Source organism: Aspergillus japonicus, assembly GCF_003184785.1.
Source record: "Aspergillus japonicus CBS 114.51 unplaced genomic scaffold BO86scaffold_4, whole genome shotgun sequence".
NCBI lineage: Eukaryota > Fungi > Ascomycota > Eurotiomycetes > Eurotiales > Aspergillaceae > Aspergillus > Aspergillus japonicus.
The window spans coordinates 623,207-647,262 of NW_020291641.1; the positions used below are offsets into that span (position 1 = coordinate 623,207).

A 24,056-nucleotide genomic window follows, 5' to 3' on the forward strand; every position below is an offset into this window, starting at 1 on the left:
ATGATGGTTGATAGAGAGTTGGAGGTGGCGAAGGGAGATGTGCGAGGTTTTATAACCTGCGTCCCTGCCAGGCACGGCTGCGACGGAGAGCCGTTAGATCTCCGTGACTACTGAGGGTGGTCTGACAGACTGGAACAAGCACACGTGGGGACGTGATTGAGAATAGTGCTTCATGCGCAGTCTGCATGACGATCCTTGCCGCAAGTTGTTAGACGCGCACTTCTAGAAACCAAGGGTGCCTTGCGAGACGCATCAGATATGCCTCAGCGGGGCGCGCAGCAGATTGACGGGTTGCATTTGCTGGGCGGACTGTCGTCATATCCTGCTCCATTGGAGTATAGTCCCAGGGTGTTATAGTTTGGTTTTCTTCACGGATTACTCTTCCGAGTCGAATGATGTGAGGCATTCAAACTGTGTCTCACTGGCAACCCTCAACAAGCTGAGTAACCAGAAAGACTTGTTGATTTTCAAGACATACGAGACCAAGAAAGTGATGAGAAGTGCGTCGTCCTAGGTACTCTTGACTGCCCGCTTCTCCGCTTCTCATTCCGCGCCGGGCGACGCGTAGTGAATGTAGTGCGTAGTGATGCAAGCGACCAAAAGATAAGCTCGGAGGATTCGGAGACTTGGCGGGATCGGCCGGCCCGCTTTACTGTCTGCAGGAACCAACTCCGCACAGCTGGGACGCGGCTCGGCGACTACTCCTAGGACAGGTAGTCCCGCACGAAACGCCCCTCTTGGGCACGGAGATACCCACAAAACCCGAGCTTGGCTCGCAAACTACGCCCATTTTGGGACTCACTCTCGGCAGTTGTGGTTTCATCATCTAAAGTGAGTTAGCACCGTTCGCACTGGGTCCTGTATACTTGATACTGGGTCGATCAAGTAGAAATTAGACTTCTCATGTACGTATGTCCAACTATTGGATAAAGTAAATCAAGGATAGGGAGTATCTAAGCCTTGAGTCTGACACTCGGAGATAGAGCCACTGCATGACTGGAAAGAAAACCTCTGACATGGAGAGGAAACGCAAAATAAACCCCAATTTCACGGAGCTACCAGATTCACCTCTCCTGTAAGAGACCAAGAGACCGGTTCATCAGCAACCACTTCTGACATCAGCTCAGCTACGGGCTGCAGCATCTCCTCGACCGGCTCTTGCCGCTTATGATTCTTCTTGTTGTTCTTCTTTTTCGTCTTGGCCCTTTTCAAGTAGGGGGCCCACGTGTTGTCCCCAGAGGCATCTTCCAAAGCTTGCGTCGCGACGGGACCTTCCGGTTCAGGTTCCTGCACAGGTTGCAATGCGGGTTGATCTTCCCACAACCGAGACTCGGATTCAGGCTTCATCCCTTGTTCCAGCGGCTGTTCTGGCTCCAGGTCTGAGACAATCTCTGGCTCTGGCACAGGCTCTGGTAGAGGATCTTCTTCAACCTCAATCTCAGGCTCAATCTCAGGCTCAACATCAGGCTCAACATCAGGCTCAACATCAGGCTCAACATCAGGCTCAACATCAGGCTCAACATCAGGCTCAACATCAGGCTCAACATCAGGCTCAGCCTCAGGCTCGACCTCGAGCTCGACCTCAAGCTCAGCTTCGAGCACAGGTACTGGTTCAGGTTCAGGCTCCGGCTCCGGAACAGACTCAGCCAGCAGGTCCGGCTCAGACACTTCCTCCGACTCACCCAGTCCAGTAAGGACTTGATTGGCCTCCTCTATCGCCCTCTCGAAAAGGACCAAGGTCTCATCGACAATGAAGCGATCAAAGCTCTCCTGCTTCCCAATGCCATATTCCCTGATGATCTGGCGCAGAGACACTTTCTCATCCATGAATTCTAACTCTAAACGCCGCCGAACAAACCCTTCAAGCCAGGCGCGGGTCATCTCATCGCCAAGACTGTCATATACTTCCCTTGTCACTTTCAAGAACTCCTCCGTCGGTAGCCGCTCGGCGAATCGCTCCAGGAAGTCCCTGGCCAGCTCCTGTAGCTCGGGGACTTCGTACCGCACCGCCGCGGCGTAGGTATGAATCGCGCGCGCAAGCTCCTCAATGTCACGGGCGCGTAGGATATTGGAAGCCTCTACGGCAGTCTCGACGGGTGGGCACAGGCTGTACAGAGTCTCATAGTGACCAGTACAGAGGTAATGGATAAAGGTATGGGCGGCTCGGGGTTCGATGGTCAGCTTAAGATGATAAAGTTGGCCGTCCACCCAGCCCGAGCAATCGTTGTATGTGCTGCGCCCTCGGTAGACGTCGGATGCATTGCACTTGAGCCGAGCGTAAGGACGCAGGTAGTATTGTAGAACGGTGTAGTATTCGTCCCCCACTTTAAATGTGATGGGGGCGGTCTTGTAGGGACTACTGACGTTAGAGCCAACTTTCATGCAAGAGGAGATCACAAGAACAACAAAAGAGAACATAGATACTAGAAACAGGGAAGGCAGGAATGATGAAGGTGATAAGGAAACATCAAGCATGGATTATCGAGGCATAAGATCCAACCCCATCGGGCTTACCTTTCATCTCGCTGAGGATATTCCGACAGTACTGGGATGCTAAGATTCTCTACTGTCTCGTCGTCTTGCAGAGGTGGCTGCTCCGGCTGACCTTCCGGTTCCGGCTCCGGCTTCTGGCGGGTCTTCATCTGTGTGAGTTGCTTCTTCTTCTTCTTGGCCATCTTGTTTGTCAGTTGACATCAGTTCATCGTTTTAGATGGGAAGACGGACAAAGAAGCATCTTTGTGTTGGCTTTATAGCCTGTTGACGGAGGTCAGACTGGGCTGGTGAGTCAAGTACTGTACACAATGACCCCCAGAACCTGGTGACACGTCAGTTCCTATCCCTGCAGCCAACGCCGCGGGGGCTATGCGTATTCGTGGAATACACACCCCGGTAGTTGGTGTGCGTTGGCAAGCAAACGGAGCATGGCGTTCCAACCCGCTAGCACGAGGCAGCCAGTGGCTGTTGAGCGGGGTAGGATCTTGACTCAGGCTTACCTTCCCCGGTCAGCGACTTTAACACCTTGCCAAAAATTCCACTTGGTTGATCAGAGGGCAGTTCTTTTTGGTAAAAGGAGAAGTCTATTGAAACAGTATTGGGTACCTTGCAAATTATGGGTGCTTCACCGTCGAGTCATTCTCCTCTTTTGGGTACAGCCCGCAGGACCTGTCAAGTCAACTAGAATAGAAGTCTGTTAGCTCTGAATATTGTAGTTTCTTTATAATTGTCCAGACTTATTAGGGTGAGGGCTCAGTCAAAAGACGGATACTCGTAGAAAGAGCACAAAAGGGCCCAGAGAATGCCCGTCTGAAGCGCTGCCACTGTGAACTCTCAGGATTCCAACCCTGCTAACCCTAACCTAATCTACGCGTACAGATACTATAAAACCTTTAATCCTCTTGTTAATCGGTTCTTCAATCTCTTTATGTTTTGTAATTCATAAGGACAGCAACAGTATGGTGCCGCCAGGAGTTGCCCACAAGTGTCTCTTATGTGCGTTCAATCTCTTTTGCCCCTTGAATGCATAGACATAGAGGTCATATCCTATCCCATTTCATGCCTACTATGGTTGGCCTGTCTTACTATGAGCGCTATTGCTTAATTATGTATACTGGTATAGTTACAGATGCCTGAATTGCGGTGGTCATTTAGCTAACCACCGGTTAAGAAAATATGGTGACAAACATCTGCGCCCTGCCATATGCAACAGGGAAGCATCTCATTTGGCCCTGAGAAACACTTATAGTACACACATGTGCGACTTTCCACAACTGGGACGCTTATAAAAAGATAGTTTACCTCAGCACCTTTTCAAGAGTCGGAGGTCTGAGAGGCATTCCATCAACACCGCCAAGACGACCCGCTTTCACCGGTGGCCATTCATCGTTGGCAAGCTTTGTGATGACGCCTCCGAAAGGAGTGGAAGAGGCTTGATTCTGACTATGTCAGGCTATTTGCGAGGAACTAGCTAAGGCCGCCGAGGTGGGCAGTGAGCTGGCGGCCTAAGGCAAGGAGACACCGGGCCGCCATCACTTTGAGATGTCGTAATATACGCCGCATTAATTGTGATTTCACCTGGATGGAAAGTATATACTGCTGGGTAAATGATGCAAACAGCCCTGAGAGCTAACCTTTAAATGGGGTATAGAGTCGGGCTACCGTGGTGAGGGAGGGGGAGGGGGAACGGGGACGGGGACGGGGCTCTGTCATCAGGTCATTCGTGCCCTAAATGTCATAGTAAGCACTAATTTGGGAATGCTGCAGCTGCACTAGGAAGCTATCTCTTGCAAGTGTAGCCACGTCAGCCCTGCAATATGTCTTTGAATCGCCTTCTTTATTGTATTGGATAGAAATGGGGAAAAAAAACCTCATATGGCCGAAAGCCTTCCTCTGTCTGAGTCTCTGAGGAGGTTCCGTCATCCTACATCGGAAGAAGCACCACCGCTCCCTGTATAACCCCCTCTTCACATTTAGTCCATCCTTATGCAAAAGCTCTCCGCACCAGATGTGCCCAACTTTTCTCCATATCATATCTCCCACAAAGATAGATTAGGCCAGTGCAGGTCAAACAAGAACAACGAGCTTCAGGGTCATGAATTCTTTTAATTGGTGTACAGCGCTGTACGTACAAGCGCGCGCCACTAGGTCGACTCCTTCATGCAGGTGGCAGCGCGTAAATTACTCTGAGCCTCAATGCAAAATGCCTATTAATATAGTACACCTGATTCCATAACTTCTCGCTTTCTCTTCAATTCCATTCTCTTGTCTCCTTCCTTCCTTTCTTCTCTCCCACTCTGATTCAATCTACTTGTACTATCCTGCATCCCGAAATGGAGAAAGTATGGTTCACCCTCCGCCAAACCGACTACCCCGCCCCTCCCGAAGAAGCCCTACTCTCCGGCCACCATGCCCGGAGTGACTTCACCACGTCCGACTCCGGCAATGCACCCTCCATAACCCTAGGCCACATCCTCCCCTCCCTCCGCCACCTCGACAATCCCCTCAACGGCCACAACCTCCTCCCTTTTCCCATCCGCATGCATGTCTACCACACTACCACCGCCAACTTCGTCTGGCATTCGACCGACCAGGCCGATAGATCTACTGCGCTGAAGTTGGGGGCGCCGATCGCCAGTGCTGTAACTGGGGGCGCTACCCCGGGGATGAAGTACAATCTTGCATTTAAGCAGACCGTGGAGAAGTACGAGGAGTACGAACGCCTCGATACGTATATTGTGACTCCGACGAGAGGGTATGTGCAGGATTGCTTGGATGCGTTGGAGGAAGATGAGGAGTACCGGGGAAAGGGGGTGAATGGGAAAAGATTGGGGGCATGGACGTTGTTCATGGTGACCGGGTTGAAAATTGCGCGATGTGCAAGCAGTCAAGGAGGAGAAGGAGGGGGAAAGAGGGAGGTGCGTGAGGAGAGGGGGAGGAGTGGCGGTGGGGGACCCGATGTGTAAGAGCCCTGTCCCTTATTCCCCTTGCCTTTCTACCTCTCACTCACACGAACCAATATGCTTGCTATTTCCGTGTGAGGAGAGACGCTAAGATGTGCTCTTATGGTTGGGTAGGGACGTTACCGGACTCGCGACCGTGACTGCCACGATCGAGCTTGCGCGCCGAGACACCAGCAGGAGCGAAGGAACGCATCAGTCGGATTTTGTGTGAGCGGTGCGGTTGGCGAAGATACATAAGGGGTGGCTTGCGAGAAACTGGTCGCTGGATCCGTACACCAAGGGAGCTTCGTGTGGAGTCGAGAAGGAAGAGGGAGAAGGGGAGGATCTTGATGTTGAGAAGGTGCTTACAGGAGAGGGACTGAGCCACTTCGAGATTGTCACGGATGGTGAGGCTGGTGAGGATTTGGTGGTGGTTGGGCAATGAGTAGAAACATCATCCTCTGTCTTATATAAATGCGTGTCACATACATATATACTTGGTGCTCGATATTAAATGGACGAGTCGATGTACAGTATACAGTCACCAGCTACATTTCAAGGTTCCAAGGTTCTATTCTACACCCTCCATAGCACGATGAAAGTCGAACTCCCAGTCCGCCTCCTGCTGATAGTTTATCGGAGCAGCCTTACAAGGAACAGAGGGCACAGGCCCGTTACAGAGTCCCTGCTTTATTGCATAGACATCACTGAAGACATCGGCCCGATAAGGACTCGTTAGAACTCAAACCACCACCATCTGTGTCATTGAGTTTGGAAGAAGGAATAGAGAGAAAGATTATATATCTACTAGAAGACAATGGGCCCGCAAGGCAAAAAGCGAGACCCACAGATCTCTGGGTCAACGACTCCGAAACCGAAAGCGAAGAAGATTCAACTCGCGCCGCCAGCCCTGTGCTTTCCGTGCACACCAACAGGAACCAGGAATTCCTCACCTGGGAAGACGCCGTGACGGACCAAATGCCAAATGGAATATTCCGCCCCTCGAAACGGTGAGGCAGAAGCTTGGCCGACACTACTGCCCTACCACTTCTGTCAAGATAAGGGTGATGGTTTTTGGGCTTTCTCACAGCCAATGTCTTTCAGTGGATCTTTTGCAGGACTGCACCGACACGATACTAATGATACAATAATTTCGCACACACATGAGCCCCGAGGAGGATACATGGGCCCTGATGATGTCTCGCGCTGAGAGTGCACTCCTAGTCACTCCAGGTCTCTGGGATGAAGATCAACTGGAGCCGGTTTACAACATACTGAAGCTCTCCATCATGTATCAGCACTTTGTTGGGTTCTAGCAGAGTCGAAGCTGGGATACAGCAGACAGGCCGGAAGACGGAAAGGATACGGCAGTCAAGTGTCCTGTTTGTGAGGAGTTATTCGGTGTGGTAAGTGGCGTTCGTCGGTTCATTTGTCCTTATGATGAGGACGCGGATGACACCGGGCTTGGACTGGAGCTTCAATGGGATAGCTGGCTCGCGTACTGGGATCATGCAGATGGGGCATGTGTTGTCCCCAAGGTCGGGGTGTTATCGGATGCTTAGTGCATTGTCGTCCAAGCAAACCCGGTCGCGGAGTCTGCTCTCTCTAAGCTATTGTGTTTTCGACAAGATTATTGACGGAATAGGTAAAAGACTGTTTGGCGTGTAACGATCGAGATATTTTGTAGCGCTGGGTGACCTGAATATTGTCTCGTCCTTACATGAAGGCTCCTTGGTACTTTGTTTAACCGCTGACACATCTCTATTCATACAGGAAAGAGTCTTTCTGAGTAAAATATACATAGTTCCAAAACAGGCTTCCATCATAGTAAAATGTGCCCAAGCGTCCTGCTCACATCCACTAGAAAGCCACCCCGGGCAATGACTATGACCTCCATATCTCTTCTCTAGTCTGCAGGAGTTTTTCTTAGCATAGAACTCCCTCGTCTTGAAGGAACATTCCGTAATGCTCAACTTCGTCGCTCGAAAATCGCCAGATGTTGCCGGAGCCGATTGCCTCTTGGATCTAATTCACTCCATCAGATCAATTTGGCCGATGTGCATGTATGTCATAGACTACCTCTTTCAAAGAATGGCTCTCGGCTTGAAAGAAATGATGGTTGCGTGCCCAGGTACTGATGTAACCTTCATGCTGAATATGGAGGCTGTGTTTCGACATCAAGTCGTCTGGAGTCAACGCTTTCCCATCGAACCAGTACAATTCCTTGTCGGAACACTGCACAATCGACCACATCTCCATGGTATTTCCACGCCCACTGCGAGTGAAGAACATGGCGACAGAGGACCAATCTTGTCTTTCTTGCTTCTCTCGAGGAGAGATGGAAGGGCATGTAGTTGTGGTATGTCTCACCTCAGTGGGGTTAGAATAGAATTCACTGGTTGTTCCCGAAAGAATGCGCTGAATTTATAGCTTCATACCGGGGAGATGGATGGCAGGAACCGCTACGGTGTACGCGGTTCTGGATCATCTTTCACATCTTTATTTTTAGATTTTTTTCTTTCGTCTGCACCCGGGGGTTGAGCTTGGTGTTCGGATGGCGTACATTCCCCCCCACTTCATCCAATCGTGTCTCTTGCGTGGCCACCACGGATGGGGCCGTTTGAGCTCTTCACTTCAGCTCCCCCATGCAGGGAGCTACGGAGATCGGAGAGATCTCTCATCGGCGGGTCCCCATTTCCATTTCTCTATTTGATTGGTCCCTCATCTGCCTAGTGCGTCGCTGACGAGATTGTGCGTTCTGATCTTCAGCTCGCCAGTACAGACTACATAGTACGTAGACTGTGTGTGTCGTATCTTGCCCGACACTGCAAACCGCTTGTTGGCGAGGAAGATCCACGCCCGCGAGGAGTGCCAGGAGGCCGCTGTTGATAGATGTACCCATTCCCGTGAGCTATACAGTGTTGCTACGAATCTTGTCACTTAAGCTTCTAGGCCAAGGCTAACATCATGACTCATTATTCGCATTTTCCAATCTAGCAATATCATACACCACCCCGGCTGAGTGATCGTAGAGTAATGACCGTTTCAAGGTCCTCATAGCGCAGCTCTCGTTCCTGGTCCCGCGCCAGCAGATGGGCGGTTTTGAGGATATTCTTGATCTGCCGACCATTCAGTGTGATCTCGGCAAGGCTGTCAAAATGCGCTTCTGTGAAACCCGTATTCTGATCTAGAAACTGCGCCCAGATTTGTCGCCGGGAGACGGAATCCAGGTCCGGATATTGCAGCGAGATGTGGATGCGCGAGTCAAAGGCCGGGTCGATGTTTTCCGCCCGGTTGCTGGTGAGAAAGAGAAGGCCCTGCAAGAAGATCATTTAGCAGGCCTCAAGGGTGTAACCGGACGGCCGGAGGGGAGGGGGGGGTGGTTTGTCTCGCGTACCTCATAATATTCCAGTTTGCGTAGGAAGATCGACACCAGCTCGTTCCGCGCGAGATCGGAGGTTGTGCGCGCTTCCAGGAACACGTCGGCCTCGTCAATGAGCAGAACCGCGCCCCACCGGGGAACGATCTCCAGAACTTCCTCTAAGGTGGATTCCACCTTTTCGGCGCTCGTACCGAGATCGCCCGCGCTGAGGATGTAAAGGGGCGCCTTCATGACTTCCGCGATGCTTTCCGCCGTCAATGTCTTGCCTACGCCCGGTGGACCGCTGAGTAGAAAATTGACGCCCTGGCCTTTGCCGCGGACCACATCGTCGAACAGATCCAGGGATTGTGCCTTGGCTACCGCAAGGATTAGTCATTTGAGATCCTGCTGCCCCCGCGGTAAGACCAATGACTCGAATGCGCGGTCGTTCCAGACAATATCCTCGACATAGTCGATCAGAAACGGCCGCCAGGTCTTCTTTCGCAGCGCGTAACCCTTCAAAATAGGCGTGGCCAGCAGCCGATGCTCGTCGCTTAGGGCTGCGTCTGCGACCCTCTCCTCATTCCCACTGTGAAACGACATTCCGCTGTGCTTGTGATACCCGACGGCATCAATCACAATCCGGCCGGGGCCTTTGAATTGTCTGTAGTGACACCCCTTGTACGTCTCCCAATTCTGGCCCCGCGTGACGAGCTGCTGCCGCATGCTCCCGGAGTCAGCATGGTACTCCAAGGGGAATATTGACAACTTCTCGATGGCCATCGTGCCTTGGAAGGGACAAATGCTGAAGCTCTGATACCGCATGTAGTACTCTTCGCCGTTGTAGTCAACATAGCCCGCCTTGATGTCCAGAGGACCGTCGGGGCCATGGGTCCAGGAGTCGACGCACTTGTACGCGCGCGGCCAGCCTTCCTGCGTCGAGAACAGGATTGTGTGCGGGGTGAAGAGGGTCCAGAGGAGGTCGTGGGTGATGACGCCGTTCTTCAGGCAATCGGCGCGGCGCGCCAAGATATCGCCCACTTCGCTGGTTAAAGTGCGATGGAGGACGTCCAGGTAGGGTCGAACGGCAGGATCTTGCTCACTTTCGCGAGCCTGCTCGAACTGGTCCCAGCGCCGGACGAACGGCACGAAGGGAAAGGAAAAGTCGACGTGCTCCAGCGTCATGGTGATCCCGGGGTATTCCGCGAAGACGGGAGTTAGGGCTTTCTTGACCGCCTCGTTGCGGAGGGTGATCGAGTGGACCTGCAGCCGCTCGCCCTCCTCCTTGGTCCAGCGGACCGCCATGGCATACCAGCCGGAGGAGTCGGAGTCAGACGGTTCGACAGTGAGGGACAAGTCTTTCGGCTTTTCGGTCGTCCACACCCCGTTCTGTTCGGCACGGTAGAGGTTCCACACATCGCTGGGTTCGTTTGTTGGCGTTACTGCAGATGCAGGTTCCCCTGTGGCACAAGGTTAACGACGCCCGGGAATGTGATTGATGCCGGGGGCTTAGTTCAAATAGCACGAGCAAATACCTTTTACCTCTGGGGAAATAGGTTGTTCCTCATCGTCGTGTGCCACAGAAGACGACGTAGCTGGTAGATTCGTGGTTGCCATCTTGATCCACCAGTATTGGATTCGAAGCATAAAACACATTCACAGGAGAATAATTTTAGAGCCAGGTCTCTTCTTTTTATACAGAGATTATAGAAGCGCATCCTCGCTGGGTGACCCATGGTTTGACACATATTTGACACATATTCTTTCCGGTGGGAGACATCCGTCCGCTCTGGGAGACGATTGTTTGTCCACTCTGTTTCCCCTGCTCCCGAATTCAGCCTCAATGAGCCACTCACTATTGATGAAGCCATTCCCATTTGGGAATGGGCATGAGGATGTGGCGTTGAGATCCATTATGGGAGCGAAAGCTGTTGAAAGAGGCCGAGGTGGCTGTGGATGGCTGTGGCTGAGGCAAACTTTTGACAGTCTGTCATTCGCATCGCTGTTCATGTCATATTCAACCTTGAACATGAAGCCTCAGCGAAAAGCGGAATGACAGGGAGGAATTTCCGCCGCTCCTGATTGGCTCGCTTGCTCACCCGCCTCCAGGCCCACCACCAGCCGTCGGGTACGCCGGGCATACTTATTATATGTTATCTAGTACTAGGTAGTTAGTGAAGACATAGTTCTATCACTGCCATCGAAGCAAAGACGGAGGTTTCCATCCTCCCTTTTCCATGCTCTTCCTCCCCCCCAAAATGGTCCTGGCTGGAGAAGCCCGCCCAATCTGACTGAGCTCCCCCTCAGCCAAAGACCAAGCCTGCTGTGGCTGCGCCACAGATTCGGCTGGAAAGTGGATTGGTGGCTTTACGCCCTGGCTGCACTAAGCGAACTATTGAATTGTGGCTGAGATGCTGCATCTGTATTTTGGCACACTGTGACTCATTTTCCATTTAGAGCCAGCGAAGCCTCTAGAGATGTAGATCTAGGCCGGCTGAAGGATTGAAGGGTGTCCACAGCGGTTGTGCTATTGTATATTTTGACAAGGGTTTTGACAGATGTGAGATTAAAACAGCCACTTGTACCGTTGAGACAGACAGGGAGGGAAAAAAGAAAAAAAAAAAAAAAAAAAGGAGGGGAAGACGAAGGAATTCGTGGGATATACTAGCGGCATTCAAGCGATCAGTCGGAGCTGGTTGAAGGTGGAGATAACTCCTCGGAGCAGAAGCAGATGGTTTCTTAGAGCTGAGACATTTTCTGCAGCTGTTGGTGGCGGGGCAACCAACCGCAGGGTTCCATTGCAGATTGCAGCTTTGGAACGCACCCACAATCTGACAGACTGGGCTGACAGTCTTGAGACCCACCTACACTAAGCGATCGGAACACTGCAGCAAGAACTCGAAGCAGGAAGGGATGAAGCTGTGCAGTGATCCCGATGGATAGATGAAGATCTTCAAGAAATGAGTTCCGGGGGGGGGGGAGGGGGAGGCGAGTCAGAGGCACCTAGTAGGTCGTCCTTCCTTCCGCCACAGTAATGATAACTAACACTTATGGTTACTGAACTACCAACTTAAGTACAGTACGAAAGACGTACTAGGTACGGAGTTGTCTACCTAGTATCTACCTACCTACTAGTAGTACTCATAACGCATTGATTAGGGCTCAGCTTGCTTTCCGGCTCTCCCGACCCGTCCTTGCCTTTATAGTTAGACTCCAGCAACTTGCAAGCCACGAGCGAGACTAGATAAGTCTTCTTGACCTACTGGAGGTGGCTCAGATCACGCATCGCGAATAAGTTCATGTTCATCACAGGATCAAAATAGTTCCGCTAAGCCTAATTCCTTCATCGCCTAGCAGAGGTCAAAGAATCTAATTCCAACCTAACACGTCTACGTGGGGCTCCCTCTCCTTACAATTCGCCAGCATCAGGCCAATGGTGCTGATCGAGCAGAAGAAAGAGAGCCCAATAGGCAGTGTACAGTCCTATACATGTATAGTACGTGAAGTACAGTACTGTACATAGTCGGCTGGACCGGAGCTTCAGCCAGCCACCTGAATGCACCCTGCTCATATCACGCCAAACGGTGTTCACGCGGAGTTTGCGACTGTCATGGGCGCGGAAAATGTGGAAGGCCTTGTTGAATGGCTAGCTGAAGTGGCATGTTGGGGGAAAATTGGAGACTATCGTACTGCTAGCTTCAGTAGGGAAGAGAGAGGGGTGAAGCACGAAACGCCGGCTTTAGCTGAACCCTTAGGAGAGACTGTATAACTTCCCTGCCGACGCCAAGGGCTTTGTGTATAAAGGTTTGAGAACATCCCACTCAGTCGCTTTGGCTCACTCCACGCTTATCTTCTTGCTTGTGCTGGATCCTCGACTTTTTCCTTCTCCCTCTAGACGCCTCTGACCCTTTTCATCCCTACTGTCATGGATAAGTCTTCCTCCAAGCTCTCCGGTACGGGGTGTGACTTCGTGGTAGCCACCACTCAGGCGAGTATCAACTCCAGTCTGTTGGAGTACCTCGCTGAAGGCAGTCAACCCATGGAGTATATCTGTTACTTAGCGGATGAGAAAGGCAACCCCACACTGGAGATTGGTCGGGATCAGCTGCTGGAAAAGACCGGCGGCATCGACCCTTTCGACATAGATGCTGATACTCCGTACGATGATCCTCAAATTACCGCGGTCACGAAGGCGCGCTTCATGGTCGGGATCCGGATGCAATTGGGGCTTCCCCCGGGAGTGAATCCTCGAGACCTATCCGTTGTTACTCTGGTGGGAGATCGTCCTGACCGTGTCCTGTTCAATATGTACTGCTCCCAAGTCACCGTTATTCAGAACTCTCCGCCCGGCGGATGGGGCAATCCCGGATCGTGGAATGTATGGAACCAGCCGTATGGGCAGCCCTGGGTGGCCCAGGCCGAGGTCAATCTCGTCGTGGCCGATCTGGACCACAATTTGGACAGTTCCAGCTATCTGAACAATCACCCTGCCGTCAAGGACGAGCTACGAAAGGCCCTGGTCAACCTTTCGGGCACAGCATTCAGCCTGCAGCAGCTCCTGTTTGACCTGGACAATGCCGCCTTGCAAGGCGACCCTCAGTTTCCGGGCATGGACATGTCCAAGGACGCGGGGTATATCCTCCAGATGTACTTTGTCAAGCGGTATCAGCAGTCGGCAAAAGAACATGGGCTACCGCTCATCGCCGTGACCGCCGCCTCGCAGGATTCGGATCCTTCCCCCTTGCAGATGACCTCTCTTGAGCGGACCCTCACGCATCCCACCGGAAGCAGTAGCCCGGCGACCACCTTGAACTATCTCTGTGCCGTCGACAATCACCCGACCCCGTCGCCGTATACGAGGTTTGACTGGAACTGGGTTCAGCCCGCTGAGATCAGCGAGAGCAGTGGGGTGATAGCCATCCGCCGCGAGATCTTCGCCGATCTGATCGCCCAGAGCTTGCAGGACGCAGTAAACCGGAGTTGTTTTACCGCAAACGTTGAGAGCTATGGCTGCTCAGTCAGTGCCGACGGCAACAGGCCCCCGCCTAGTGTGTCGCCAAGCGGTAGCCATCTCATCTCCCTGGTGTGGGAATCCCTGCAGGCTGGGACAATGTACCCGATGCGGGATAGTTACCCAGTTGACACCACCCTGGGGGTCTTCTATACCCTGGATGCATACCTTGATGAGGATAGCATCAATGTCGCGCAGTGGCTCAAAGTGAACGCCTCGTGTGCAGCTGTGGCTTTGGAGGGTGGCATTACCGGTCACGTAAATGTTAATGTCGACCTGGTGAAAAAGTCAATGACTGATACATACAACCTGACCGTCACCCAAGACGGCGGGCTTCGGCTGGTTCGGGCTGGGGGAAGTGGTATGAAGGATGAGTCCGACCCCATCCCCGTGCCTGACTGGAATCCGAAGGCATGGCAACTGGTCCTGGCCGCCTTGCACAAGATCCAGGATGCAGTTTCCTTGGATGGGGGCGATCTGCATGAGCTGGAAGTCAGCAAGGTACAAAGCTTTGTCTTCCCCGGTGCTAGAGTCTTCACCTACAAGAGACCCACCTTCTCCCAGTACCAAGACCTATTGTTTGAAATTACTTATGTGGATCCCACCGAGGTAAGCGCCTCGCCTCAGCGCCCAGATCCCAGTCCGGCCACCAAATCTATCCATCCGGATCCCATGAAGCTCGCCACGGGGAAGCTGACCGTCTCCGCAGAATTGATTCAAAACTACGTGCAGGGCGAGATAATTTCCCCAACAGGAAAGTTCGAGGCCCTACAGACTGGCGATGGCCACACTCTGCTCTTTGGAATCGACTCGTCCGGGGTCCTTCAGGTTATTGAAGAGCAAAGCGGGACATGCCATGTGGGATGGCACGTACATGACCTATCGACGGCGGCGATCCAGGCGCAATTCATGAGCGATGCGTCCCGAGCGGTCGTCCGCACCTTCGACGTGGGGCAGAATGCGTTGGATGGGACGATTGGCCTGATGATGGCCGTTCATCTGGATGGAAATGACCATCTCTTCCACTGCCTGAACAACCCTAACCAGGATCTCTCCTGGACCGCGTGCCCAGCGTGGACGATGGTGCCATTCGACCCTGCCAATGAGACAACCCGTGCGATCACGATCGCCGGGGCCATGTTCGCAGAGACGTGGGAGAAGAGTCAGTTCCTTGTGGTCGATGTCGAGCGAACTCACTCGCAATCGGCCTCCGAAGCCCAGATCGTGCGATATCATATCGACACTGCCCACACAACCGGCCACTTCTGGGTCAAGAAGGATGTGACGATTGATCTAGCGACCGGAGCCTATCAAAGTGTGGTAGGTCGAGTGCGCGGAAAGCCTGTGGACGGCATCTACAATGCAGGGACTACGGGGGGGCAGCCGCAACTGGTGTACGAGCCTGTCATTAACGCCTACGGGGATGGTCCGGTCACCCCGCGGCGCTTGCGACTCCCAGGGGGAGCCATTCCCACTGCGATTGCTACCGCTCGGAATGCCGCCGATCACAGTACAGACCTCTACTGCGTCGGCGGCTCGACCCTGTACCGATTTGCGGCGGACCAACAGAGCGAGGCGAAGGACCCGCTAGCTCTCTGCACGAGCGAGTTCCTGGTGGGCACCGACACCCTGCGGGCGATGACCCACGGAGGCATGACGACCCTCTGGGGACGCAATCAAAGCGATCAGGTCTACTACCTGGCGTGCCGCACCAGCCAGCTTTCCAAGCCCGCGGCGTGGAGTATGCCCTTTCCCATCTTGTCCGGCATTGAGCGCATCTCAGCCTACGTCAATTGTGCCGATGGGGGGAGAACCATTTTTGCTGCCGGCAACGGGAGGCTCCAGAAGATTGTCCAGGGTTCCCCTGCTACGGGGGGAGTCTGGAGGGCCCAGGATATCACCGTGACTGCAGCACCCAGCCAGCCATGCACGAGCTTCCGCTCGTACACCACGACCATCCATGTCACGGAGCTCACCTCGAACGCGCCAGTGCCCAAGGCGATGGTGAAGCTATCCGCCAGCAGCCGCACCCCGGTGTTCATCAACGGACTCTACTACGTCCTGTCGGCAACGGTCCCCGTCCAAGTTCCCGCGGACCCTTCGGGGGTCCTGACCGTGATCGAGGCCACCAACGATAGCCTGCAAGCGGCCGTGCTGACTGTCGGACTGGAAAACACCACTCTGACCATCAACCCTACCGACCAGACCATGGCCAGAATCACCGCGTTGGACTCGGCCGACAAACTCCGCGGCGCGCAGGTCCCCACGCAGACCATCGCTGGCGGTGTTGACGGAGCGTCCACGTACACCTCCCTTGTCAGCCCCTCGGCAGCGGACGACGACGTGGCGGCGGTCGCGCAGAGCATGGGCGTGCTGAAGGATGCCTATGCCAAGGTCCAGGTTCCTGCTCAGACCACGATGTGCCAGTCTCACGTGGCGCTCACGCTTCGCGCCGCACCCGCGTCCGCGACGAGGACCCTCAATCTGAATTTCTTCGGGGATCTGTGGGACGGAATCGGCGCGATCGTGGGGGATATCAAGGAGATCCTGGGTTCCATCGGGGACGCGCTGTCGGCCGCCTGGGGAGACACCTGGCAGTGGCTCAAGAATGCCGGGAAGACGCTGGGCCGGATTGTGGTCGACGCAGCCACGGGCGCGATGCACTTCCTCGCCAAGATCGGGGGCCAGATCTTCCACGCGGCGCTGAATACTGTACATGCGGTGGCTGGGGCCATCGGCTGGCTGGTAGACAAGATCAAGGACGCGGCTACCTCCCTGGTCGACTGGGCTCTGGTCTTGCTCGACTGGGGGGACATCCGGCGCACCAAGCAGGTGGCGCACAACCTGATCCGCCTATGGATGCAGCACCAGGTGGATCAGATTCCCCAGGTCGCCGCGCGCTGGGACCAAGCCATCACGGGCCTCGAGCAGACAATCGATCAATGGTCGGGCGCTTCCGACTTTGCTCCGCTCGGGGCGGACGGAGAGGTGATGAAGAAGCCTGGCGCGCAAGGGGCCGCCAACCCTAATCAGGGCCAGACCTCGGCCTCCCAGCTATTTGTCACTCACTACCGCAACCACGCGCATCAGCTTACGGTCGTCGGGGACAGCCCATCCCTGGACGGTGTCGAAGGCCTGCTGGAAGATCTGTTGGCCGCCATCAGTAAGGAGGGCGCCGTCCTTGGGACCGTCTTCGATCAGCTCCAGCAGCTGCTGGACGACTTTTCAAGCATCAGCCTGGAGGAGGTACTCAAGCGCATGATGGGTATTCTGGCCGATGGCGTGATGTCCAGCGTTCAGGTTGTGGGGGACACCTTGCTACGCATCCTCCAGACCCTGACCCAGTCCGCCCTCGCCGTGCTCGACACCAAGATCCATATCCCTATCATCTCTGATCTTCTCAACCTGGTCGGGGTGCCGGACATCTCCTTCCTCGACCTCTTCACCTGGATCATCGCCGTGGCGTATACTATCGTGTACAAGATCACGCACAACAAACGCGCGCCGTTCCCAGACACTACCTCGGTGTCGGCCCTCATCGCCGCGGGCAGCTGGGAGGAGCTCTGCAGCCTCTTTGGGCAGTCCGCTTCCTCCGCGTCGGCGCACAGGTCCTCGTCTCTCACCGGCAGCCCACACCCCAGCAGCCAGCTGGCCGTGTCTAGCGATCTGCAGCAGATGATCTTCGCGCCCGGCCACGCCCTCGCGGGCCTCGCAGGCGTCATCCTCGGGTCCGTGAGCACTTTCGAGGCCGAATGCGAGACGGGCAGCAACCCCTTCTCCTGGCCAGGGATTGTCCTGGCCATCACCAGCGCTGCCCTGCAGGGCGCCACCAACTTCCTCGCGCCGCACGACCCCATCGCCAACGAGGTCGTCAGTGACAGCACGTGGGGCCTCCTCGCTATCCGGATTGCCAGCAAGGTCTTCTTCGCCGTCAAGGGCCCCAGCGAGCCCGTCGCCCCCGCCAACGTCGGCAAGCTGGTGATGAGCAACGCCCGCGGCGTGAGCGCCATCGTCGACACGGTGCTGATCCTCCCGGACATTGCCATCACTGGCTGGCACATCGGCGAGCTGGCCCAGAAGCCCGCCGGCAAGGTCAAGTCCGCCGCCATCCTGGAGGAGTGCGGGAAAGTGGCGTCGTGGATCTCGCGGGCCGCCTACGCCATCGCGCTGAACGATCCCGAGCCGGATTCGAAGGAGATCGCGGTGGGGTTGACGGGGATGGCCATCTGGGTCGCCGCTGGGTTTCAGCTGGGGGAAGCGGAGTGGTGTTGATCTCATGAGGGTTTGGCTGAAAGAAGGTCCCCGGGGAAGGGGGGCTGTAATGTGAACGGTCTCTGGAGGATGGATCAGTAGATGGAAAAGGGCCAAACCCTGCCCTTTTTCCTCGCGGGATATTCTTCACTTTCTTTTTTGTTATGTTCCCTTTCATATACTGTAGTGGCTAAATCAAAAAGATAACTCTCGTATACTGACTGGTTCTCGCTTGATCTCATTCTTCCTGACAAAAAGCTTCCCTGCATTTGGGCCCCGACTCCTAGCCGTTGTTTAGGGCACCGCTCTCACACACACGTTCCGCAACTAAACTGTAGCGATGGGCTTGCATCTACCTATCTTTTGTTTTATTGAGAGGCAAAGCACGACGGCTCGGTTTCTTCCTCTCAATCTGATGGACAAAAGACAAAAGACAAGTGTACTGATGCTGAAGGGACTGTCAGGGACCTTGCTTTTTCCGAATATTCGTGTATATCGGTTCATGGGTGAATGCTGAATATTTACGCTTCTTTCCCCCCCTCCTTACTGTAAGCCCTGTTTGACACTCTGCAAGCCCATTCGCAGCGTTCGCTTGGCCTATCGAATTGGACGAGTTGGCTGGTGTGGTCGATATACCGGAGGAGCTCTCCGAAAGCCAAGGACTTCTAGCATATAGGCTGGCGAGGGCCTGCGGCCTCCCAGGCTGCTTGCTCACCGGGCCTTAGCTAGTTCCGCAGATAGCCTCACATAGTGAGAATCAAGTCTCTTTCACCTCTCAGAGGCGTCACCAATACTACAGTACATATAGGTAGATTTAGCCTGTACAACACATGTCCATCAAGGCATTGTGGTCGTGATCAACTTAAGAACAGGTAGAATAAAAAGAAAGTCAAAGGAGTAAACTGGAGTAATATACAACGGGGCACGGATCACTCCACCCTCACCTCCACCTCCATCACCTTCTGGATCTGCAGCTGACATCCTCCCCCCTCGCAGCCTAGGATCCCCCCCTGCTCGCCCATCCGGCCCCTGGGCGGAGAGGAAGCCACTGCTCCTGCATGAGAAGCAGCAGGCCCGTGTCCATGACTATGCCGCCCGCTCCCATTGGTTCCTCTCTCATTACTCTCCAGCGAACTGCTATCCCCACTACTATGCTCGATCGTGGTCGTCACCATCACCGCATTATCCCACGGCCGCTCCTGATATTGATCCGCCGCCTGGTGGTGGTGGCGCTGACCCAGCTCCAGGAACTCGCCGGCCTGGTCGTCCGTCTCCGAGGGGAGCATGCGGCTCTGGTTGCGCTGCGTGCGGCGGACCCCGCTCATCAGCCCGTACGAGCGCGAGTGGTTGTTCAGGGTCTGGCTGCCCGACACGCCGGCGGTGCGCTTGCGGCGGCGGGTCCGGTAGCTGGAGGAGAGGGTCGAGGCGAAGGCGTGGAAGTAGGGGCCATAGGTTGGGATGCAGGCAATGATCACCTGGGTTGCTGCGTTAGTAGTAGTCCGTTTTTCTCTTCCTTTGGTAGAGGTAAAGCGCAGGAGGGTAAGGACACGGTTAGGGCATGGTAGAAATCGGGCAGGGTAACGGGCAGGACGAGAACTTACTCCCAGACTGATCTCCACGTCCGACCACAGGACGATCGGCTGGCTGTCCGTGTAGGTCTTGAGGTTCTTGATGGTGAAGATGCGGATGATCTGGATGATGGTGATGAAGAAGCCGAGGGCGAAGATGGCGATCAGGGCTACCTATTGTTTTGTTCCGGGGGTCAGCATCGGGCGATCGGGTCGCACGGGGAAAGTCCAAGAACCTTTTGCGTATGGCGGAGTTGTAAGGTCCAGAGGACGGGAAGAGGAAGAGCGATGATCACAATATCGAAGCCGAGACTTGTTCCTGTATTGTGGTGTATATGGTTATGGACTGGGTTCTGGGGGGCGGGGAGCGGGACGTTCTGTACCAGCCAAGGCTGTTGTTTCTGTCAGTTTCCTGATACTGATTGTATCAAATCTGTGGGATGGTTTGCCTACCGTAGTATGAAGCTACCGTGTCAATGCATGTTCCAGGGATGCTCGAGTCCCATTGCTTTGCAACCTAATCGCGTATCAGAGGGAGCTACAAGCGGACAAGAAGCTATTGCAAAGTGTGAACTGACCGGTTGACAGGCCAGAGTCAGAAGGAGTGTAAAGACCAGCTGGTTGCATGTCACCGCGCCAGTCACAGCGATAATAACCCATCGGTATGCGGCCACAAACCCGCCAATTCGTAGGTAGGAGGTCAAAAGCGAGACTTTGAAGAAGAGAAGCGCAAGGATGTATAATGGACCGCCAGCATATTGGATCTGAGCCAGTTAGTCAGTGCCACTCATGGCAGGTGAAAAGTACCAACCTTACTGAACATCACGACATTGGCGTCTGGGAAAGACGCTGCGTCCAATCCAAGCCCATACCGTGTCTCTGAACAGTGAAATTGACCGTCAGCTTTTGTCCAGGAGGATTTGCACTTGCGAGAAGGAGAAAAGCGTACGAGCCACCGAGACTCCGGCATAGCCTAACCCCAACAACGCACTGCAAATCGCCGCATAGTCGTCGAACCAGAGGTCGCGTTTTGTGTGTAACCGGATGTGAAGCCGTAGCAGCACGGCTAGCAGGGCACTGATGCTGAAGGTCAAGCAGATCGCGATGACCCGGGCAACGTGGCTGTGGGGATCTGGGTGGGCGAGGTTATGGACCCAGGGCATGGCATTCCTGTTAATGGGGCAGACAGGGGTGGTGAAGAATCAACAACAAAGGTTCTTGTAGATAGTGCAATGCACCAGAGACACATCATGCAAGGTGGGAAGACCCGAGCCCTGGGGAACAAGCATCCTTTTTTTTTCTTTTTTCCCTTTTTCGTGAATTTCTTTTGTTCATGTTGCTTCGAGAAATTCTCGGTTCCTGCAGCTAGCAATCGGCACGTTCGGAACCCCCCTGTCCGGTAGGTAATAAGTTAATATGCACGAAGTCAAATCCAAGACATCGGCTGCATTGGCACTGCACCATTTCCGAGGCCATCTACGCCATCGTGCATTCGACTGAGACTAACGCAGTACTAACGTGCGCCGTTGTGGGGCGCCAGCACGGGGGAACCGGACCGCGCATCTCGCCAGCGGGGGCACTGTCCAGTCGGTCAATAAACGTGGAGACTAACGACTTAAGCGAGATGGTTTGAGATTGAATGTAGATTAACTGCTTATCTATAACAAGGATAGTTGGAATAGTCTAGGCAACCGACCGAGTTTTCCGACCATGAAGGAATAGGGCAAGAGTCCACTCTAGAAGGGCAATGGCCTGATAGTAATCATATTCTTAGCCCTAGGTCAAGCATAAGTAGTCTGCTGCACAATAACGGAGTAGATGTAGGAACTGGCAAGGGGGTGTCCCACTTGGTGTCATGTTCGGCAGCCAAGCCTCGGAAACGTTGGGATATAAATTGGCCTTTCGCACCCCCCCCTGTCGCTCACTGGAAGATCGTCTTCAAGCAGAGCCAGTCATCTCGCGATCGTCATGCCCTCAGCCACCTTCTGGACCAGCTTGCTGGCCCTCACGGCCGCCGCTACGGCGAGCCCCCACAGCCCCCGAAGCACCAGCAATTCCACCAGCTGTCGCTGCTTCCCTGGCGATGCGTGCTGGCCCTCCACCAGTGAATGGGCGAAGTTGAACCAGACGGTGGACGGCCGTCTCATCAAGACCATTCCCCTCGGCAAGCCCTGCCATGCGCCTAACTACGACGCCGCAGTCTGCGATGCCCTCAAGGAGGAATGGACGGAGCCTGAGCTTCAGTAAGCCACTCCAACTTTGACTTCACCCCTTGCGTCCCTCATGGACCACCCCTTACTGATCCGTGCCGTCCCCCCACAGCTACAAGTCCAGCAGCTCCATCATGGCCCCATGGTTCACCAACGGCACTTGCGACCCGTTCCACCCGGTTTCCAAGCCCTGCACGATGGGCAACTATGTCGACTACGCTGTCAACGTCTCGACCCCGGCCCATATCTCGGCCACGTTGAAGTTCGCCCACGAGCACAACATCCGCCTGGTGATCCGTAACACAGGGCACGACTATAACGGCAAGTCCACCGGTGCCGGCGGACTGGGCGTCTGGACGCACAACCTGAAGTCGCGGACGCTGGTGGACTACAACTCGACCCACTACTCCGGACCGGCTGTGCGGCTGGGTGCGGGTGTCCAGGGCTTCGAGGCGTACGAGTTTGCCGATGAGCACGGCTACCAGGTCGTGGGTGGCGAGTGCTCGTCCGTTGGCATTGCGGGCGGCTACTCGCAGGGTGGCGGCCACTCGGCGCTGTCCTCCAAGTACGGCATGGCGGCAGACCAGGTGCTGGCGTGGGAGGTTGTCACCGGCGCCGGAGAGTTCGTGACTGCCACCCGCGATAACGAGTACAAGGACCTGTACTGGGCCCTGAGCGGTGGCGGTGGTGGCACGTACGGCGTGGTCGTGGCCATGACTTCCAAGCTGCACACCTCGACCCCGACCTCCGGCCTCAACCTCACCTTCACCAACGACGGCATCTCCCAGGACACCTTCTTCGAGGCGGTGACCCTCTACCATACCCTCCTGCCCAGCATCGTCGACGCCGGCGTGATGAGCATCTGGTACTTCACCAACACCACCTTCTACATCTCCCCGCTGACCGGACCGGGGGTCCCCGTCGACACGCTCCGCTCCCTGGTCCAGCCCTTCGAAGCCGGCCTAACCAAGCTGGGAATCCAGTACACCCTCACCGCGAAGGAGTTCGACACCTACCTGGAGCAATTCAACACGATGGAAGCCGAGATCGCCGTCGGCAAGGCCCAATACGGCGGATGGCTGATCCCGCGGGAGGTGGTGGAGCAGAACACGACCGCGCTGACGGAGGCCTACCGCGCCATCGTCGAGGACGGGGCGACCTTCATCGGCGTCGGGCTGAACGTCAACCGCACCGTGGCCGGCGACGTCGACAACGCGGTCCTGCCCGCCTGGCGCGAGGCCCTGATCGACACCACCCTGACCACCCCCTGGGAGTGGGACGCCCGCGCCGCCATGATCGAGGAGCAGGACAAGATGACCAAGGACTACATCCCGCGGCTGCAGGCCCTGGCCCCCAACTCCGGCGCCTACATGAACGAGGGCAACTTCCAGCAGCCCAACTGGCAGAAAGCCTTCTACGGCGTCAACTATGACGCCCTGCTGCAGATCAAGAACAAGTACGATCCCTACGGGCTGTTCTATGCGCGCACCGCTGTCGGCGCGGACGCGTGGACTGAGTCGGCGGATGGGAGGTTGTGTCGTGCTTAGTGGATTGTATGTAGAGATTGACAGTCGATAGTCGGAACAAGTGTATTTTTAGATATATTCAATATATTCTGCAAGTTTTATTGGTTGCACCTACACGTTTATTTATCATCTTTGCAGCGAGGGAGTTTAGGCCACAGAGCATAGATTAAAAAGGGGGCTCGGTTGCGCCGCATGATTAGGTATAGTACCTACCGACAGGCGTGCCTCATCTCGGACACATCAAATATGACTATCGGGACATGAACCATAGTGCAATGATCCAGCATGGGAGACTACATGACTCTGTCTTTTTTTACAGAACAAGGTATATAAAGCTAACCACTGGTTTTCCAGGCACATACGACCACAGGGTGTGGAAAATAGGGCTTCCCGTCCGCTCAGCCGTACTCAAGCCACACGCCGGGAGGTTAGTAGTTGGGTGGGTGACCACCAGCGAATCCCTTCTGTTGTATGTTTTTGCTTTTCAATTTCACCCTTTTTGCGTTTCCTGCACGCGTGCAATTGCGTATGTGTCCTGAGACTGTGTTAGATTTTAGGTTCTTACTTTCGTTGTTGGAGTCTTTCCTTCAAGAATCAGCAAGACATATCACATAACCATACCAGACGTCCCCCAGGGGCCATTTCGAACCCAGCGATGGATTCACCTTGCGACCCTTTGCAAGATGCGAAATAA

General features: G+C 54.7%; 7 protein-coding genes across 7 annotated transcripts; 4 read left to right on the forward strand and 3 right to left on the reverse strand.

Annotated features, from left to right (window-relative positions):
• Window positions 1–946: 946 nt before the first annotated feature.
• BO86DRAFT_434730 (uncharacterized protein) lies at window positions 947–2,701 on the reverse strand. The gene is made up of 2 exons (XM_025675915.1): window positions 2,515–2,701; window positions 947–2,356 (listed from the first exon to the last, which is right to left on the reverse strand). Exons 1-2 carry the CDS (start codon window positions 2,673–2,675, stop codon window positions 1,048–1,050), a joined length of 1,470 nt encoding a protein of 489 aa, XP_025532015.1. The 5' UTR covers window positions 2,676–2,701; the 3' UTR covers window positions 947–1,047.
• A 2,125-nt stretch (window positions 2,702–4,826) lies between these two features.
• On the forward strand, window positions 4,827–5,853 carry BO86DRAFT_406526 (uncharacterized protein; the record flags this gene model as incomplete). Its single annotated transcript, XM_025674193.1, has 2 exons — window positions 4,827–5,248; window positions 5,571–5,853. The coding sequence occupies 2 exons, from the start codon at window positions 4,827–4,829 to the stop codon at window positions 5,665–5,667; spliced, it is 519 nt and encodes a 172-aa protein (XP_025532016.1). The 3' UTR covers window positions 5,668–5,853.
• A 1,449-nt stretch (window positions 5,854–7,302) lies between these two features.
• Window positions 7,303–7,937, forward strand: BO86DRAFT_139697 (uncharacterized protein). Its single transcript, XM_025666183.1, has one exon. The coding sequence runs from the start codon at window positions 7,401–7,403 to the stop codon at window positions 7,863–7,865; it is 465 nt and encodes a 154-aa protein (XP_025532017.1). The 5' UTR covers window positions 7,303–7,400; the 3' UTR covers window positions 7,866–7,937.
• A 500-nt stretch (window positions 7,938–8,437) lies between these two features.
• Window positions 8,438–10,413, reverse strand: BO86DRAFT_415630 (ATP-binding protein; the record flags this gene model as incomplete). The annotated part of the gene is made up of 4 exons (XM_025674917.1): window positions 8,438–8,752; window positions 8,833–9,168; window positions 9,223–10,238; window positions 10,332–10,413. The coding sequence occupies 4 exons, from the start codon at window positions 10,411–10,413 to the stop codon at window positions 8,438–8,440; spliced, it is 1,749 nt and encodes a 582-aa protein (XP_025532018.1).
• Window positions 10,414–12,674: 2,261 nt separating this feature from the next.
• On the forward strand, window positions 12,675–18,135 carry BO86DRAFT_434744 (uncharacterized protein). Its single transcript, XM_025675916.1, has 3 exons — window positions 12,675–16,227; window positions 16,282–17,388; window positions 17,449–18,135. The coding sequence occupies exons 1-3, from the start codon at window positions 12,722–12,724 to the stop codon at window positions 18,077–18,079; spliced, it is 5,244 nt and encodes a 1,747-aa protein (XP_025532019.1). The 5' UTR covers window positions 12,675–12,721; the 3' UTR covers window positions 18,080–18,135.
• A 1,317-nt stretch (window positions 18,136–19,452) lies between these two features.
• BO86DRAFT_270989 (putative integral membrane protein (Pth11)) lies at window positions 19,453–20,789 on the reverse strand (the record flags this gene model as incomplete). Its single annotated transcript, XM_025667214.1, has 7 exons — window positions 19,453–19,533; window positions 19,660–19,800; window positions 19,863–19,945; window positions 20,080–20,143; window positions 20,205–20,390; window positions 20,438–20,505; window positions 20,576–20,789. Coding segments are annotated over 7 exons (837 nt in total), but the record flags the coding sequence as incomplete, so codon positions are not given.
• Window positions 20,790–21,594: 805 nt separating this feature from the next.
• On the forward strand, window positions 21,595–23,383 carry BO86DRAFT_303518 (FAD-dependent oxidoreductase; the record flags this gene model as incomplete). The annotated part of the gene is made up of 2 exons (XM_025667582.1): window positions 21,595–21,869; window positions 21,949–23,383. The coding sequence occupies 2 exons, from the start codon at window positions 21,595–21,597 to the stop codon at window positions 23,381–23,383; spliced, it is 1,710 nt and encodes a 569-aa protein (XP_025532021.1).
• Window positions 23,384–24,056: the final 673 nt, after the last annotated feature.

Coding starts and splice junctions, on each gene's coding strand:
- BO86DRAFT_434730 (XM_025675915.1), bottom strand. CDS start 2,675: ATGGCCAAGAAGAAGAAGAAGCAACTCACACAGATGAAGACCCGCCAG. Junction 2,357..2,514: donor TATCCTCAGCGAGATGAAAG/GTAAGCCCGATG, acceptor TAACGTCAGTAG/TCCCTACAAGACCGCCCCCA.
- BO86DRAFT_434744 (XM_025675916.1), top strand. CDS start 12,722: ATGGATAAGTCTTCCTCCAAGCTCTCCGGTACGGGGTGTGACTTCGTG. Junction 16,228..16,281: donor GTTCCTGCTCAGACCACGAT/GTGCCAGTCTCA, acceptor GTCCGCGACGAG/GACCCTCAATCTGAATTTCT. Junction 17,389..17,448: donor CTCTGCAGCCTCTTTGGGCA/GTCCGCTTCCTC, acceptor CCCACACCCCAG/CAGCCAGCTGGCCGTGTCTA.
- BO86DRAFT_139697 (XM_025666183.1), top strand. CDS start 7,401: ATGCTCAACTTCGTCGCTCGAAAATCGCCAGATGTTGCCGGAGCCGAT.